The sequence below is a fragment of the Caloenas nicobarica genome, chromosome 5 (assembly GCF_036013445.1).
Source record: "Caloenas nicobarica isolate bCalNic1 chromosome 5, bCalNic1.hap1, whole genome shotgun sequence".
NCBI lineage: Eukaryota > Metazoa > Chordata > Aves > Columbiformes > Columbidae > Caloenas > Caloenas nicobarica.
In genome coordinates, this window is record NC_088249.1 from 66,008,619 (window position 1) to 66,025,085 (window position 16,467).

General features: G+C 39.1%; 1 protein-coding gene across 2 annotated transcripts in view; it reads right to left on the reverse strand.

Annotated features, from left to right (window-relative positions):
• The window catches only part of SHANK2 (SH3 and multiple ankyrin repeat domains 2), a 274,462-nt gene that overhangs the window by 133,160 nt on the left and 124,835 nt on the right, over positions 1 to 16,467 (reverse strand). For both annotated transcript variants that reach the window (XM_065636008.1, XM_065636009.1), the window contains one exon: positions 4,205 to 4,280. In XM_065636008.1, the coding sequence (XP_065492080.1) occupies positions 4,205 to 4,280 (76 nt within the window). The remainder of the gene's footprint in view (positions 1 to 4,204; positions 4,281 to 16,467) is intronic.

Genomic DNA, 16,467 nt, shown 5'->3' on the forward strand with positions numbered 1-16,467 from the left:
AGGGTGGTGGGAGCCTGTCCCAGGTTGGCCAGAGATGTGGTGGATGAACCATCCCTGGAGACATCCCCGGCCAGGCTGGACGGGGCTCTGAGCAACCTGAGCTGGTGCAGATGTCCCTGCTCAGGGCAGGGGTGGCACTGGGGGAGTTTGAAGGTCCCTTCCAACTCAAAACATTCTATGAATCTATGTTTTTTTCCATGCCTGCTTTCTGCTCCTCTCTGTGGGAGATGGACATTGCCCATCCCACTTGTCACCTCAGCCCGACTTGAATGTCCAGGGACACGTAGTTAATTCTGTTTGTTCAATAAGAACTCCTGCTGGTGCAAGAGACTTTACCCTCTCTCACGTATACACCATCACAACAAAGCCTACCCTTCCCTTCAACATTCATCTGCACCAGATGCAAGGAAAAATGATTGAAAGTAATTAGTTCTTAAAAGGTTTTAATAAAATAGTAAAGGAATCCATGTATAGGAACGTCAGCAGGAGCAGCGCGTGACAGCTGCGAGAGACAACATCATTTTTGCATAACAAAATTAATGCCGCCCGTCAGCATTTAAAGCAGATAATACATTAGACCTGGTAGTTTCAAATACTATATTTGTATGACACTTAATGACTATTTGTACTGGCAAGCAAGTCTCACTGCCTTTCTACATATTAGCAAGTATACTACCCATTTTTCTGAAGTATTAATGTATGGCTAACTGATCTCTTATGCAAAGCTGAAACAGGATTTAATGAACCTCCATTACTCAAGCTGCACATTTTCCTAAAGATGAAAAATGCCGTGTACAGTGTATTTTCCTGCATGTGAATAAGCCCATTAATACAGATTTCTGAACAGAGGGTTTCTACTCAGCAATTTTTGCCCTTTGGGAGGGGGAAGGAAAAAGAGGAGGGAGAAGATTCTTCCCCTCACTCCCCGACATCATCCCCAGAATGAGCGGGGAGTATTTGTGAGCATTTTGGTTTCAAAGCTCTTCTAATACAGAGGCACAATTGCCCTCTAACAAATGTTTATTAAAAGTTAGCTGCAAGCAATTAAACCTGTTTTACTATATTCTTCGCTTACTTTGATAGGAAAGGATAACAGAGAGAGCAATCAAAGCAGCATGAATTTGGAAATTTTGGTAATTTGACATTTCGTTTGCCTATTTTAACAATTTCCCTCCCTGAAGAAGGCCATGCTAGGAATTAAATCTGTAGATATTAACAAGACATCTTAATCTCTAGTCAGATTCTTCAATGCAAATTCTTTTTCTTTACCAGCAATACGTAAGCACCAGTAAAATTACCATTTAGCCGTGCAGAAAGCTGATTTCTAGCCTCAGACAAGCGTCTGAAATGCGACTTTGTGAGCTACTGCAGGCTCAGGACAGCAAGTCCTCAAAATCTATTTTGTTTAGGAAAAAAGTATCAGAACAGCGTTTCACCATATATCATGTTTGTAAAGGATGAAAAAGGAAGTTCACCCTTCATCATGGCAGGTGTTCTCTGTAAATACATCATTACAGCGAGTTATTATATGCGCCTCAGAGAAACAAGTTTTTTCTTTTCCAGCAACCAACTAGGTTTGGAAACTTGGACACCAAAACCATTTTTCTTTTTGTTTTCCTAGTGTAATTTTACAAAAATTCTAAAATAACCGTACTTAAAAGTGTGTTAAGCAAGTCTAACTTTCCATTGCATTTCTTGGTATTTCCCATTAATTCTACCCTCTCCATTTCCACTTGTTCTCCTGCACCAGCTTTATTACTCTTCAAAATGGGTCCACTGGCTTTCAGACTCTCTGTGGAAACTATTCTTGATTTCTCTTCAAAACTTTGCTTTACTCAAGCGCTGCCAGGAGAAATCCGTTGCTTTCCCTCTTACTGCTCAGACAACTAATTGATGCCAGAATCAGGAGTGATTGCAGACACACTTCATACCTAATCGCTCAGTAATAAGGCTGTACAAAAACTATCATTTTACCTGGTAAACTCTCCTGCTGAGCTGTAGTCCTGAATCAGGTAACGTAAATATTTTTGTGAGTTTTGCCATTGCACTGTAGAAACCCAATACCTTACAGAGAAGAACAAAAACAAACCACACACACACAAAAAAGGGAGAAAAAAACAAACAAAAAACCTGAACCAAACCAAACCAAACAAACACAATCCCAGAATAACCCAAAACAAAAACCAAACCCAAAACAATCAAAAAAAAAAAACCCACAACAACCTTCTCCTTTTCCCCCCAAAATCCCCAAACATCTCACACGCTTTTTGTGACTTCTCAAAAGCAGAGAGTATAACAGCATAACCCATTGATCCCCAACAGCTCGTCAGTTAAAATACATTCTTGAGCACCACTGAGATAAGGTTCAAGCCCTTGATGTGAATACAGCTCCAGAATAACCTCTATAAACAACAAACTACTGCCTATTTCAGAAAGGCAGATGGCATTGCTCCCTCTCAATAACGGACCAGAATTTTTTCGGGAAAAAGACAACAAAAAATCCAAGTGCTTTAGAATCAATACCTCCCCCACCTCCACCAAAAAAAAAAAAAAAAAAAGAAAAAAGAAAAAAAAAGTTTTGACAGAAGTGACATTTCCAAATGAAAAAAAATCTATCGTTAGAAAGTAGGAGTAGGTTTCCAAGTGGGACTGTTTGGTATCTCTGAGACAATACGCTGTGGCCGCAGCTTTTAGTTTTACAGAAACAATCTTACCCATTAACATTGAAATACAGAGACAAGGCTGGGAATTTTATAGAATAATGATCACGAGATCAATGTTGCGAAAAGCCAACTCTGCTCACTGGAAATGTAACCAGGAACCAGTTAAGCTTGCTCTGCAGAACAGTTCTGTGCTTCGCGATAGAGCCCAACAGCTTCTCTTGATACCTGTATCATTATTAGACTGCCCCGTCAATCACACCGTTGTCCAACACTGCAAAGTATTTGTAACTTGGCTGATCATGGCAGGGGAATACACAAGATGTTGAAACGGGGTTTCTCTTTCTAAATCAGCACAGTAAGAGTTGATGCCCCATAGTACACCATGTACAGCAACGGGAAGACCAGAGCCACCAAGATGGGATGATTGTCTCCAACCAACAAGCATCTTATTCCTCCATGTCACCAAACCTTCCCTCTTCATCCAACATTGCAACGCTCTTTCAAATCACAGCTCAAGGGACTGCAGATTTATGTATTTTTCAAATAGTTATAAAAAACCAGCAGGTCCCCAGCCTCCACACACCAACCGTCGGGAACACAGCAGGATATCTTGGGTACCCAAACTCCTTCAGCTGACCTGAACCCCATCCTCCCTCCCCAAGCTGCTAAACTGGCACGGAAACTACGCATGACCCTCAGAACAAGGATCAAGATCACATTATCAAAACAACAGTAAGCATATTTTCTTCCCTTTTTGAAAAAATAATGTGCTACGTGAAACTCTATCATCATTATTTTACACATTTCAGAATTCTTCTCCTACCAAAAAAGGTGTTTTCCTTGAAAACTATAAAAAACCCCAAGCTGTAATTAAACAGTCGGGAGAAAAGCGTAATGATTCCACTATGCCACCACAATTTTCTCAAGAAGACACCAAGAGCTGACTAAGGTTCTGCACTTTAAAAATCATTCTTTTTACCAGAAGTTGGCTGTATGTCCAGAGTATATGCATGTGGGAGAAGAATCTGCTCAAAAATCATGAATACTCAGCAGAAATTGCAAATGAACAATATGATTTCTAATTTCTAAATTCCTCATTTCTAACAGCGTAATTTCTACTTAGGATCTAAGACACCGCTCAGAACAACAAACCACAAAATTTTATTTTGGTTTTCTTGTCAGCAAGTCTGATTCTGTGAACAGATATAGAAAGGCTGATCTTGTGAAGTACCCAGCAACTTAAGTAGTCCTTGACTGTAGAAGCAGCTGGAACACACGGCTGCTGTGGAATGCTGATCGCTTTCTCCACTATGAAAACAAAACAGTGATACTCACGACTTCTTTACTCACTATTTTTGTAGACCCATCCCATATGAAAAAACTAAGCTGTGATAAAAAACGGTTTAGATGTAGAATGATCTCAAGAAGCTCTGTTTAGTAATCTGCTTCCCTCTTCCCCTCAAAAGTCTAAATCAAAAGTAACAATTAAATAAAACCAACAAAGGTTTTGTCAACAGATTGTGACCAAAAAGAACTCTTACCTTGAAGCATCAAAGCTGTCATAGGATCCAACCGTGTAGTGTCTGAACAGTTTCTTTGTTCTATCTGTTCGTGTTTCTGCAGAAAGAAAAGGCAACTTTTAATAATACTCCCGTAATTCTTATACAAATGCTGTTTAAATTTGCAATTTCAAAGTGGATTTTCTGCTGTGTATCAATAAAAGAAAACTTGCAGTACTTCATAGAATCACAGAATGGTTGAGGTCAGAAGGCACCTCTGGGGATCACCTTGTCCAACCCTCTGGTCAAGCAGGGCCACCAAAGGCCAGTTGCCCAGGACTGTCCAGACACCTTTTGAATATCTGGGCAACCTATTCCAGCACTCAGTCACCCTTGACAGCAAAAAAGTGTTTCCTTATGTTCTCCTACAGTTAATTAACATGGTTTCAAGACATTTTGAAAAATATTTTGACTTTGGAGTTGAGACATTCTTTTATCATCTCACACACATCAAGTGAATAAGGAGAACTTCTTGTAGATCATGTATCACATCAATCGCACGTTTTAAAGTTCCACCCACATTCTCAGTGGCAAAACCTTTGCAGAAAGGTTGGAAAAATAGCCAAAAGAATGCAAACCAGTATCTTTTGTTTAAACACACACAAGCAGACAAAAGTGGAGTTATTTCTACAATTTTACTAGGTATATAGAGAGTGGAGTAGGGGGAAAAGTACCTGCCTACAGTCATTGTCATCAATCAAATCTCACAGTGGGTAGCGCTATGAAACTTGTACTGCTGTTCTACAACAAAAATAAACAATCCAAACAACTGGGGGATACGGAGTGATGCAAAAAAAAAAAACCCACAACCCAAAGAAACACCATATTTGGGAAATATGAAGTACAAAGGAATAAGATACAACAACATATCTACTAAAGATGGTCAAACAGATTAAAATTGGGAAAAGATGCAGAAGCTACTCCAGTGTTTGGTTGCTTCAGTTTGCACAGAGAAGAGCACAATCTAAAAGGTTTTCACTGAAAGGCTATCACTATATGTGTATGTATACATAAAAATAAATATATAATAATTACACTTCTGTGGAAGGATGAAAGGATTGCAGAGGATGTAGGTAATTAATTGTCATATTGTTCTTCAAAATGACAGGAAAACACAAGTGTACTTCCAAAGAGGCTGCCAAATTAAGTAAAAGTGTATGAAAAAGAGAGTAAGGAAACTTCTTTGGTAGCTTTAAGTATTACAATAATGGTTCAAATGTATCAATTTTCTGAGTCTTATTCAGCCTTTACCACAATAATATTTTAGTGCATTCATTTTTCCTCAGAGGAGCATCTTTAGTGCAGCCTCTTTTTATATGGCTTCTCATTCAAGAGCAGATATTTCTGCAGAAACTGTCATTTCTGAGACAGGAAAAGCCTTGCCTAAATACAGCTTGGTCCAAACTGCAACCACATTAAGTTAGGCTAACAGAAATCAAAAAATCAAACTGAAAACTTTCTGCTTCAGTTTGTGACCATGAAATTCTCATCTGCATGGCTGAGGAAATTTTGCACTGAAGGAACAGCCTGACTCCATCCCAGCAGATTTTATTAGTTTTCCAAGCCAGACACAGCCCTCAAGGTGCAGCGTCTCCACGTCACAGCTTTCAAGGATGTTAAAAATTACTGTGAGAGGTAGGGCTGTCAGATGACCAAGTGCTAGTTCTGCGGAGAGAAAAAATACATCAGTGCAGGATGACAGGTTTTAAACACAGCCAAAGAACAGGCGGCAGAAGGAAGTATTGGGAGGAAGACTTTGGGAAGAAAGGTTGACAAAATGCATCCTTGCTTGCTTTAACCAGTACAGCTGATACGTAACTGGATCATGCCCCCAGCTGGAGACATAAATATAAAAATATATGTAATAGAGAGGAATTATGGCTGAAAATATATATGCAGGTTGCAGCTGGCTAAGAGTACGTTATTTTTTCATAGCAGTGCACCAATTTGTAATATAAGAGTACTAAGAAAACACAGAAGTATATACATTTATATACATTTTGCGGAGACCAGTCAGCCTCCTTCCTACAGCATGGCCAAAGAGGGAGAAAATATCTACTATAATACGAACCCTACTTGATAGTTTTGTATAGGCTTATTTTTCCCCTTTGTCATTCACCTGCAACCTATATCCTCTGCCAAATAGGCCTTACCTTTATGCCCCAGGTTCCAGCTCCTACTGCCCTCATCTCCTTTCTGGAACAAAAAGGACAGAACATGCTCCAGGACTCACTTGGCACCACCAAGACCCAACCAAAGCTCAGCCAGGCAGCACGTCGGCCACAGGAATAAAATGAATAAAAGTGAATAAAAGTCTAGCGAGCAGCAGTGGCACTCCAGGCTACAGGACAGCTGCTCCAAGAGATTGGGCTTTGAAGCAGCTCACTGTACCTTTCCACATGCTGTAAGGGGTTCAGTGAATTTTATGGGTCACACCTTTGTTGCTAAGTTTACAAGTTTAGCTTCAAAATCCAGCGCCCTGCTGGGATGTGGAAGAAAGTGACCTGCATGAATTGCAGCCTATTCCCCATTGAGCACCATTCTTTTCCACACCATCCGAAAAATCAGATTAATACCAAGGGACATAATCAGAAGGAACAGCAAAACATAAACCTGGATTCCACTTAGAGTTTACCGCTGGCCTGTTTTCAGAAGTCACTTATAAATAATGAAAAGAACAAATGATGAAGAATATTTTGGAAATCTCAAATGCACTGCTTGAGCCCTAAGGACCCAGATGTTTCTTCTGCAGAAACTGTTTTCTATAGCATGATGTTTCAGTGCTATTAACGAACACAAAGTGGGTGGGAGGAACGGAAAGGCGCAGTAAGACAGAGAGCTTTGTTCAGCTCCTCGGTACTGCAAAGCCAGCGCTCTTCAGCTGCAGCTTGTCTCTGCTCCATCTCTCCCACCCCTCTGCTTCCCCCCAGTTCTTCGTGCGCTAACGGATTCACAGGGATTATTTGGGAAACCGTCAGCCTTACAAACCGCTGGACTCAAGGCTAAGTGCAATGTTTCCCAGGTTGCTGTGTAAGTTCTTTAATTACGCTCTTTCCCTAACCTCTGACTCAGATTCCAGCCTGGCCTATTATGCAGCATGAGTACAAACACCCAAAAGGGTGGGAAGGATCAAGAATCTGCCATCATAATCTGAATACTGTAAAAAAAAAAAAAAAAAGATGAAAACAAAAGTTCAGTTCTCTAATTTGACTCAAGAATACAAAGAATCTATAGGTGATTTCAAACTAGACATGAGGAAGAAATTTTTTACAATGAGGGTGGTGGGAGCCTGTCCCAGGTCGGCCAGAGAGGTGGTGGCTGAACCATCCCTGGAGACATCCCAGGCCAGGCTGGACGGGGCTCTGAGCAACCTGAGCTGGTGCAGATGTCCCTGCTCAGGGCAGGGGGGGCACTGGGGGAGCTGGGAAGGTCCTTCCAACCCAAACCATTCTACAATTCTTTGATTCTATGATTCAAGTGTTTAACAAATGCTTTTCTGAATTCAAGCCATATGCAGACAAATAGCACTATTATAGGCGTCGCTGCACCAAGGGGTTAGTTCCGGGTTTCACTGGATTTTTACCCATTCTTGTGTCCCCAGATTTTCAGAACACCAGCACTTTCAATCAGAGTGCTTTGCAACAAGTTAGGACCACCAAAGACTAATAACCCTATCAACATTTATGAGGTCTTTACCTGTGGAATCTTTTGAGAAGATCTTTTTAAATTTGATTGCAGACAGATTAGAAAGACTAGCAAGAAGATACAGACAAGAAGGTCTACAAAAACATTATTTAGCATTGTGTAAATTACTGCATTATTACCAAGAAGAACACCTGTCACCACAGATGAAAAGTCAGTGCATAAAGTTTGATCCGTTCAAAAGTTTTTCTAGGAGGTAGAACAAAACACCAGTGTTCACAAAAATGGTGTAGTTTCCTCTACATTGACAGAAAAAAGGAACATTGGTATATCACTTGAAATTTCTGGATTTCTTGAGAAGCCCATATCTCACTAGAGTTACTCCATTGTATTTTTCCTAATATCTACAGTTGGTTAGAAGGCTTTCTCTCTACAGGCCTTCATCCATCTCTAGGTTCCAGCAATAAGACATAACTGGGCACGAAGCATCAGGATAAAGGTCAGAGCTCGCAACTCCGTTCTCAAAGTTCTGCACGGCTGTTTGTAGAGTGAAAACCATTCCTGTGAAAAGGAAGGCTCCTTCTACAGCTACTGCAACGATTTTCCATAGGAACACAACATCACCATAAAGCTCTCCACTTCGCGTTAAGAAAAAAAAACGACCACCACCTGATAGGTTTTATTTGCATCTATTAATACGCCATCTAGGAGCAATGTGAGTCCTAGTGTGATGAGCGCCACAGAAGAGTCTGCAAGGAACAAAATAGCGTGACAAGTTTTTTTCCTGGTCCATTCTCCACTGAAGCCAATGGAGTTGCAGCAGAAATAAGCTATTTGCACAGTGCGATAGTGGTAATACAAATAATAAAGCCCTAGCTTTTCCTTTGTAAGAATCATTTATTGTTGCAGACATTTCAGGAAGCAATACACTCAAACTCTGCCATTCCAGAATGTAATTTATAGGGTTTGAAGAAAGGTGAACGTTGAGAAGATGCAGGTGAAAAATATTTTCTCCTTTTCTTCCACCTTAAGAGGAGCAACGGCTTTCCTCAGCCGAGAAATATGTATATGACTTCCCTGGAGCTCGGCTATGTTCACCTCAGAACTGACCACAGGACTCCAAAAGTGCCTGCAGACATTATCAAAAGCTGAAAAAATCCCTGACACTAAAAGCGAGAAATAAAATTTGGCCTCTAATCCACAAAGACATATAACTCCATGCTTGCTCTATTTCTTCAGTGATTAGCACATAACTATTGCAGGCATGTTACAGCAGACAACCCAATTACCACACTGGCACTATTATTTTGTAGTAGATTGCTTACATATTTGATATTGTTTGGAAGAGTAAAGAACTAGAGGGGGGGGGAAATCCCAAAGCAACTGTCTTCATTCCTTTTATTCTTCCTGCTGCTCTTTGCAGGGCATTTCGGTGGCTGTGTTTCCTAGGAAACTGCGAGGGATCGCTCTGCTGGTGGGGATGTTGTCAGCCGGCTTGCCAGCGCTCTGGGAAGGGCTTAGAGGGATCGACATGGTCATAGGATGAACAAAGGAAAGAAAATTGTAACAGGTGAATTTACGCGGAATATTGGAGAGGCAACACCGAGCAGGAGATGGCGTCCAAACATCGCTGACTGTTCAAGTTGCAGCCAGGTTATTCTGCTGCTCCAACCTAATTATTCCACTTGTTATGCTAGCAGAATTTCAGAAATGGTTTTGGTCTCTTCTAAGCCAATTTCCAGCAAGAAGAAATAAGTCTGGACACTAGGAAATGTCTTTTCCAACCCAAACATCAAAAATAAAATTCAGAAGTCAGAGCCAGAGTGCTTCCCTTTGCTCTTCAGCTTGGAACACTAAATTCAACAATTTTGCACCAGCCCAAATCATGACGCTTTCCTTTCTTCCCCACTGGCATCTCTGAGAGATGTTTCACAAGTGCAATAGGTAGTTACAGACGTTCTTTGCTAAAAGAGGTTCAGGGGCAGCACTTTGCATGTGTCCGATGGCGAGCAATAGTCAAGAGTGGCAGGAAGCAAAGGTTTTTGCTGTGCACTTTCTTCTCCTTCCTGTGGAAAAAATACCTTCACGGTTGCATTGAGGGTTAGAACAAAAGTTACTCGAAGCTGCGGAAAGCAGTCTAAAATTCTTTGTTACTACCAGATACACAGATAATACATAAAGTTAGCAGAAGTTCACAATTCAAGTGCGCTTTTGCTAGCCATTACCTATATATTTATTTTGCAACAAGACTGTGCACCTATCTTATGAGCCTTTTCTAAAATCAATCCAATAGTATCACAAAACAATTTGACCCTAAAAAAAAAAAAAGTGGCAAATGGAGTTGAAAACATCCTTAAGAAGAACATTTATTTTTCTATCCCAAGTACACACACATTCAAAATATCTGCCATACTAAATGATGCCAAATTATGTCTATTGTAGAGGAAGCAACAAGCACAAATACGTAGCAGGTTCGTTAGCAAATCCATGTCTAAAAAAACCTAACTTGAAGTGGATGTTCGTATCCTAAAACTTGTTTAGCACATGTTTTCCCCATCTATTAGATAAACTAAGCACATCATTGCATCACAGGTCCACGCTGCTTTGGAATAACCAAGACCACATGATGTGTTTGTCAAAAAAGTGCTATTTTATGTGACCAGATTAAGGAAAGACATAACTTAGGTACCCGCTTGCTTCACACAAAGGCCACAGACTACAAATTGACCCCACAGTGTTACTATCAAATCACAGCATAACTAAAGCTTTGAAAAGTTTTGATTTAGATGATAATGTAATATACAGTTATGTGACAAACAATGTATGAAGGAAATAAATGTCACATTTAGGAAGCCAGAAGCGTTTTGTCCCTGAAGAGACACTCTATTCCTTCCTCTCTATGTGTTGTAAGCACAAATTTCAGATTTTTACTGATTTAACTCATTGCTAGCTCAGTATGCATTTTGCTGTCAAGTGACAAGTGATTTCCTTGATAACAGACATACTATGAACTTTGTTCCAAAAAAGAATCAAATTGAAAGAAAAAAATCTTCATAGCACATACTGTGAAGTCTTAACAAGCTATTTTACTTATTCCTTTTCCTCCTTAGAAAATGGAGATTTATCAAAACTAGGATTTTCCATGAAATACAGTACATCAATATTTTCGTAAGTAAGAAAGTTTCAGACCTATGACACAATTGTTTAACAATATTTCATATTTCTTTCTTTGAACAGTCACTTGAGCCATAGAAAAAGTGAAGTTCAGGGATCCTCCTCCAAATCAAGCCGAGTAACATCTTGGATTCTAAACATCTGTACAAAAAAATGTGATCAAGAAATACAAGCAGAATTTGTCTCTATTTGATCATAGAATCCTTGTTTTTTAAGAACAGTTGTTGCATTGAAGGGATCAGAGCACTAGTTCCTCCTATGTATTGTCTTTAAAATCTGGACCAGGATTTCCCTCTCTGCTGAATATTATTATGGATCATTTTGAAGTTGCAATGAATAAGGAATTCATAAGATGTGTAGGCAAACATGCAATACAGCCTGCTTCTGTTAAAGGAGTATTAAAGCTCATAAAACCAAAAACTGCAGGTATGTACCACCCAAGAATTCAGAAGAAACTACAATTATCTTTTTCAACTCTTTGCAAATCTGAAGTCATAACATCGTTGCTTCATTAGAAGGGATAAACTATGAGAAGCAAGAAAAAATAAATATATGATGAAGGTATTATAAATTGTAAACTAATTAAAACCTTTAATTCATAATTCACTTTACTTATTAAGCTTCTAGATTATTTTTCTTTTAATCCCAGTGTTTGGTTGATATGCTGCTCTCAGACAATTTTTCTTTCCATTGAAGCTGTGAATTAGCAAATCTTATGTGGTTTTTGAAGTTTTCCAGATTTGAGAGGAGGCATAAAACTGTCTCAAGGACAACTCCTTGACTGGAATAGCAAATCCTTGGATGTCCCCCTGCCTTTTTTTTTTCCTGTTTTCAAGACAGAAAGGAAGACCAACAACGTTGATTCCCTCCTGAATCCTTAGAGAAAGATTAGCTGGAATATAGTTCATTAGCTTACAAAGGAGAGTGAAATAGCTGATCAATGGAGTGAATCAGCAAGTTTGTTTCCAAGAGAAAACTTAATAACTGAAATATACAAGTAACATTATGGAAGAACATTCGCTTCCCGTGTTGTTAGTTTTCCCCTTAATTTACCAAAAAGCTCACTTATACTTAAAAAAAACCAACAAGCATTTGTCAAAACGTTTGCATCTTATGCGCTAGCACTGAATAAAGCTCACAGACCTGAACAGGGGGAAATGAGTATTCTTTTAATTTTACCAGCTATGTATACAATTCTGTTGTTAAAGTTTATATCTGACTGGCAACAAAACTTCATCTGCTTGTATTTATGTCTTATGGAGTAGCAAAGTTATATGTACATTAAAATCCGAGGTAGATTTTCTTTCAGAACTAGGTCTCCCGCGTGTTAGGTAAACTGTTGTTCATGTGTTTGCAGAGCTGGTACAGCAGGCAGTTCATTCTTGCATAGCTCTTCCCTCATTTACTGAACATTTTCAAAACGTGGTAGTGACCACTTGACTTTTCCCTATGAAACTCTTCTGCTGGGGTTCTGCAGAACAGAGATACTACAAGGCAGCTTTGTGTCGTGGATTAAATTACTCAGTGCCTGGAACAGACACAGACATAGGTCTGGGTGTTGTCATCAAAGGAAACCAGTTGGGAGAACATTTTTTTTCGCCTCTTTTCCCCCAAATTCATTAGGCTTTACAGACTTCGTTGCTTGTAAAGAGATGGATGTTGAGCTGGGCTGGAAACAGAACTCAGATTCCAGTAACCACACATGGAGTTGGGCCATTTGCATATGTTTCCATCATTGCTGAAATGTGCAGTTTTTACAAAATCAGGCCCAACATAAAGCAATTTTAATGCACTTTGCTTAACTCTTTATTGCAGACTAGCAATATGTACTGTATATTTCATAAAAAAACAGTTCTTGTTGTCGATTCCAAATTGTTCCTGCGTATGTAAATAAAGGCATCTTGTCTTTCCAACTTAAGCAGAACAAAGAAATCATTATTTGTTGCCTGCTGGCAATATCATCTGTTGCAAAGATAACTTATCCTGAAGGTCAGAATGGTTTGTTAAACTACAAAGCTCAGGTGGCATGATGTTCCAGTTCTTTGGAACTGATTTGTGGCACAAATGTTTGCAATCATAACACCTTATTTCATATTTTCCATCTTTCCTGCAAATACGCTAGTGAATCTCTCTAGTGTTCTCACTGACAACAGCAGTAGAACCCAAAATGCTGGCAGGAGTCAGGTGAAACTCGGCTTAAGAGTTTGCTCAATAGCAGGATTTTATTTTTCACACTCAGTAGATGCTAATTTTGGAGTCCCCAACTTCCAATGTTTCTGCACATTTAACTTCATGCAAACCCTAACTTCCAATATTTCAATAGCTGTCATTCATTTTAAGTTATGAATATATGTCTGTGGAGCAGCAAGGACCATTTAAAGTCCCAAACCACCACGCTGAGACTTGCAGAATTCATTGCTGATATGCTAACATGATGTCCAGTTTATCTATATTTCTAATTATGGCCCTAAAAAAAAAAAAGCAAACAAATATCAACCCACTACTGCTCACAAGGGAAGAAACCTCCTTTAGTTTCCTGCAAACACTCAAGAAGTGATGGCAAGTGGCACTTTCCCCACTGCAGGTATCCTCAGATTTCACACAAGAACAACATAACCAAAACATCAGAATAGCCTTCTAATTTCGGTCAGTTCTACTTATTTAAACACGAGCTTTGATATTTATTTTCTGATGAGAAACGACACAACAGAAACCATTTTAATCAATCGTTTTCACGTGGTTATAAATCTGCCATAAGAACCTGAATTGCAATCTAATAGAAATATTCATTTCAGTATTATTACAGAGTAGCAGAGGACAATTTTCAGTGACTTTGCCTTAAATTGAGGGAAATTTCATTAGAAATTTGCGAAGGAATTCTGTATTTGCCTGTGTGGCAGGAGCTGTGGTCTAGTCTGCGGAACACAGATTATTCCCACCTGAGACATATTTACAATCACAAAGATAACCAATTGCTTTGTAGAGGGCCATTCTGCACATTGAAAGAACAGATGGAGAACTATTTTGTGCCGAGTTAGGAAAAGCAGGCCCTGAAAAGCCATTCTTCTATGCAATTTCAAAAATCATTAATTTTCATGTACAGCAAGTTTCAACAAGAATCATTATGGACTTTCACCATCAATGGTGATACAAATGTTTCCCCTTGATTTCCCTCCTTACAGAAACCTCATTCAATCTAAACTTTCGCCAGCTCTATTCACCGTCAATGATCTCTCAAATTCTCTCACTTCAATAATAGAGAAAGTTTTGAAAGCAGAAAAAGCCACCACCTGCTGTGCACGGGAGATACACGAGAAGTTCAAGGAACCTCCCGATCTTTTTCACCATAACGTTCCCTGACATACACAGTGGTTTCAAACCTCTTCTTGCCAGGTTCTCAGTTTGCTACCAAGTCAAACTACATGTGGTTCTCCTCTTCCTCCCATCAAACAGGCCACCGACTGCCCTGAGAGGCCAACGGGGATGCCAGGAGAGAATTTTTAATGCTTTCTGCTAAATCAGCCATATGGAGAACGCAGTTGCCCTGTGCAGAACATCCTTTACCAAGCGGCACCAAAGTCCATGAGCTGGAGCTCTCAGTTCTCTTGAAATATTTCGGAATTGACTAAAATTGTCTCAGAAAATGACTTTATCACTCTGTCCTGCATCTATAGACTGCACTTTTCCTTAACCCTCTCCCCAAGTCTTGCCAAAGTTAGTTACCCCGACATCATGTAAGGAAAGCGTTACAGGTATTTGAAAGACTTTAAAATGAAGATGTTTTCTAAAAGAAAGACAGCACTACATACAAATCAGACAAAAGGCAAAAGTTTAAGGCTTCACGCAAAAGCCAAAAGTTTAAGGCTTCACTTATTATCTTTCTCTTCCCCTGCCTTGATTGTGCAGATGGGTTTTACAGCCTGAATTTCACTGTGGATATAATATATCATTACCAAAACCCAACAGATACACAGAGGAACACTCTGCGACTTCTACCATAAGGGTCTGTGAATAACTTATAATTTAATATTATTACTTCAGTCAGAGCAAAGAAATAGCTCTGATTAGCAGAGCAGAATGTTGCTAAGCAATGTTGTAGCATCTACACAGGACTGGGGAGGGGAAGACAAGGGTGGAACAAGGAGATGCAGAAATATCTTGTTCTCTGCTCAATTTTTTGCCACACTACTCAGCGTGTCCAAAATCCAAAGCTCTCACAATAGCAACATGACTTAGGAATACCACATCACTTTTAAGGAAACGAGAGTACAAAATCTGATCAGCTGAACTTGTGATGCTTTATCAGAATATATAGATACCTCTATATGTAGATATAATAATAATATAAATAATATAATACGCATTACATAATAGCTAAAATATAAAAATAATATATATGTATGGTTAGAGATACTTCATATGGATGGCTGTTAAGTAACACAAGTTTCAGAGTCAGGCCACAGTGTAATTAATTTTCAAAAAGTAATCAACTACCACATCTAAAATTGTAATTTGACCATTGGTTTGAAAGGCTACAGCTACAGAACCTACACTGGTATTCAAAATAGTTAGGATGACCGCAGTTTAAAAGGAGCAAAATCTGAAAATATTTCTATAATACTTTCTAAAAAGTACAGAAGGCACTTGTCCTTTCAGCATTGTGAAGACAAATAAGAGCAATTACTTTAAAAGAGCACATTTGAAAATCTATGATCTGTTGCAACCTTAAACAGAACAAATTGCTAAAAATGCTGAGAATAAAGTTTTCCTAAGAAAGCACTAAAAAGAAGATTATTAAATAGATATTACATGTTAATCACTGCAAATTAAGAATGTACCAGATATTGAGAAAAGGAATATAGTTTTTAAAAGCACCCATATTTTCCAAGCATTTTACTGACTGAGGTCACTCCTGTCTTTACATGAAAGTTTTCCATTTCCCCCCCCACCACTTCAAAAATCAGTCATTCTTCATTAAAGTTCTACACAATCCCTCCAAAATGAACTATCTTCTTGGATCTTGACTTTTCAGCCATAGTTTCTAACCAGCTTGAGATTTGTGTGCTTTGCATCCTCACGAAGAACATCCCAGACATTTTATTTCAAAATGTACTATTTTAACTACATTAAAAAGTTGAAACTTCTCAAGAAATGTGGGATTTGACAAGCATTCTAAGTTTTTATACAAAATGCTGCTGGAAACAATTCTTTTCTAGAGAAAAGCAATAACAAAAATCCCAAAGCAAGATGACCATAAACAAGAAGTCTTATTTTACACAAGTTATAGGCTGAGACTCCAAGCCCACATCCTTTCAGTTCCACACTGTACCAAGAGATGGTGGGGTTTTTTTTCCCTGCTGCAGGTTTCCATGGAAATGCATCAGTCACTAATCTAAATAAGTGCGGGTGAAGGACGCCTGAAAACCTGG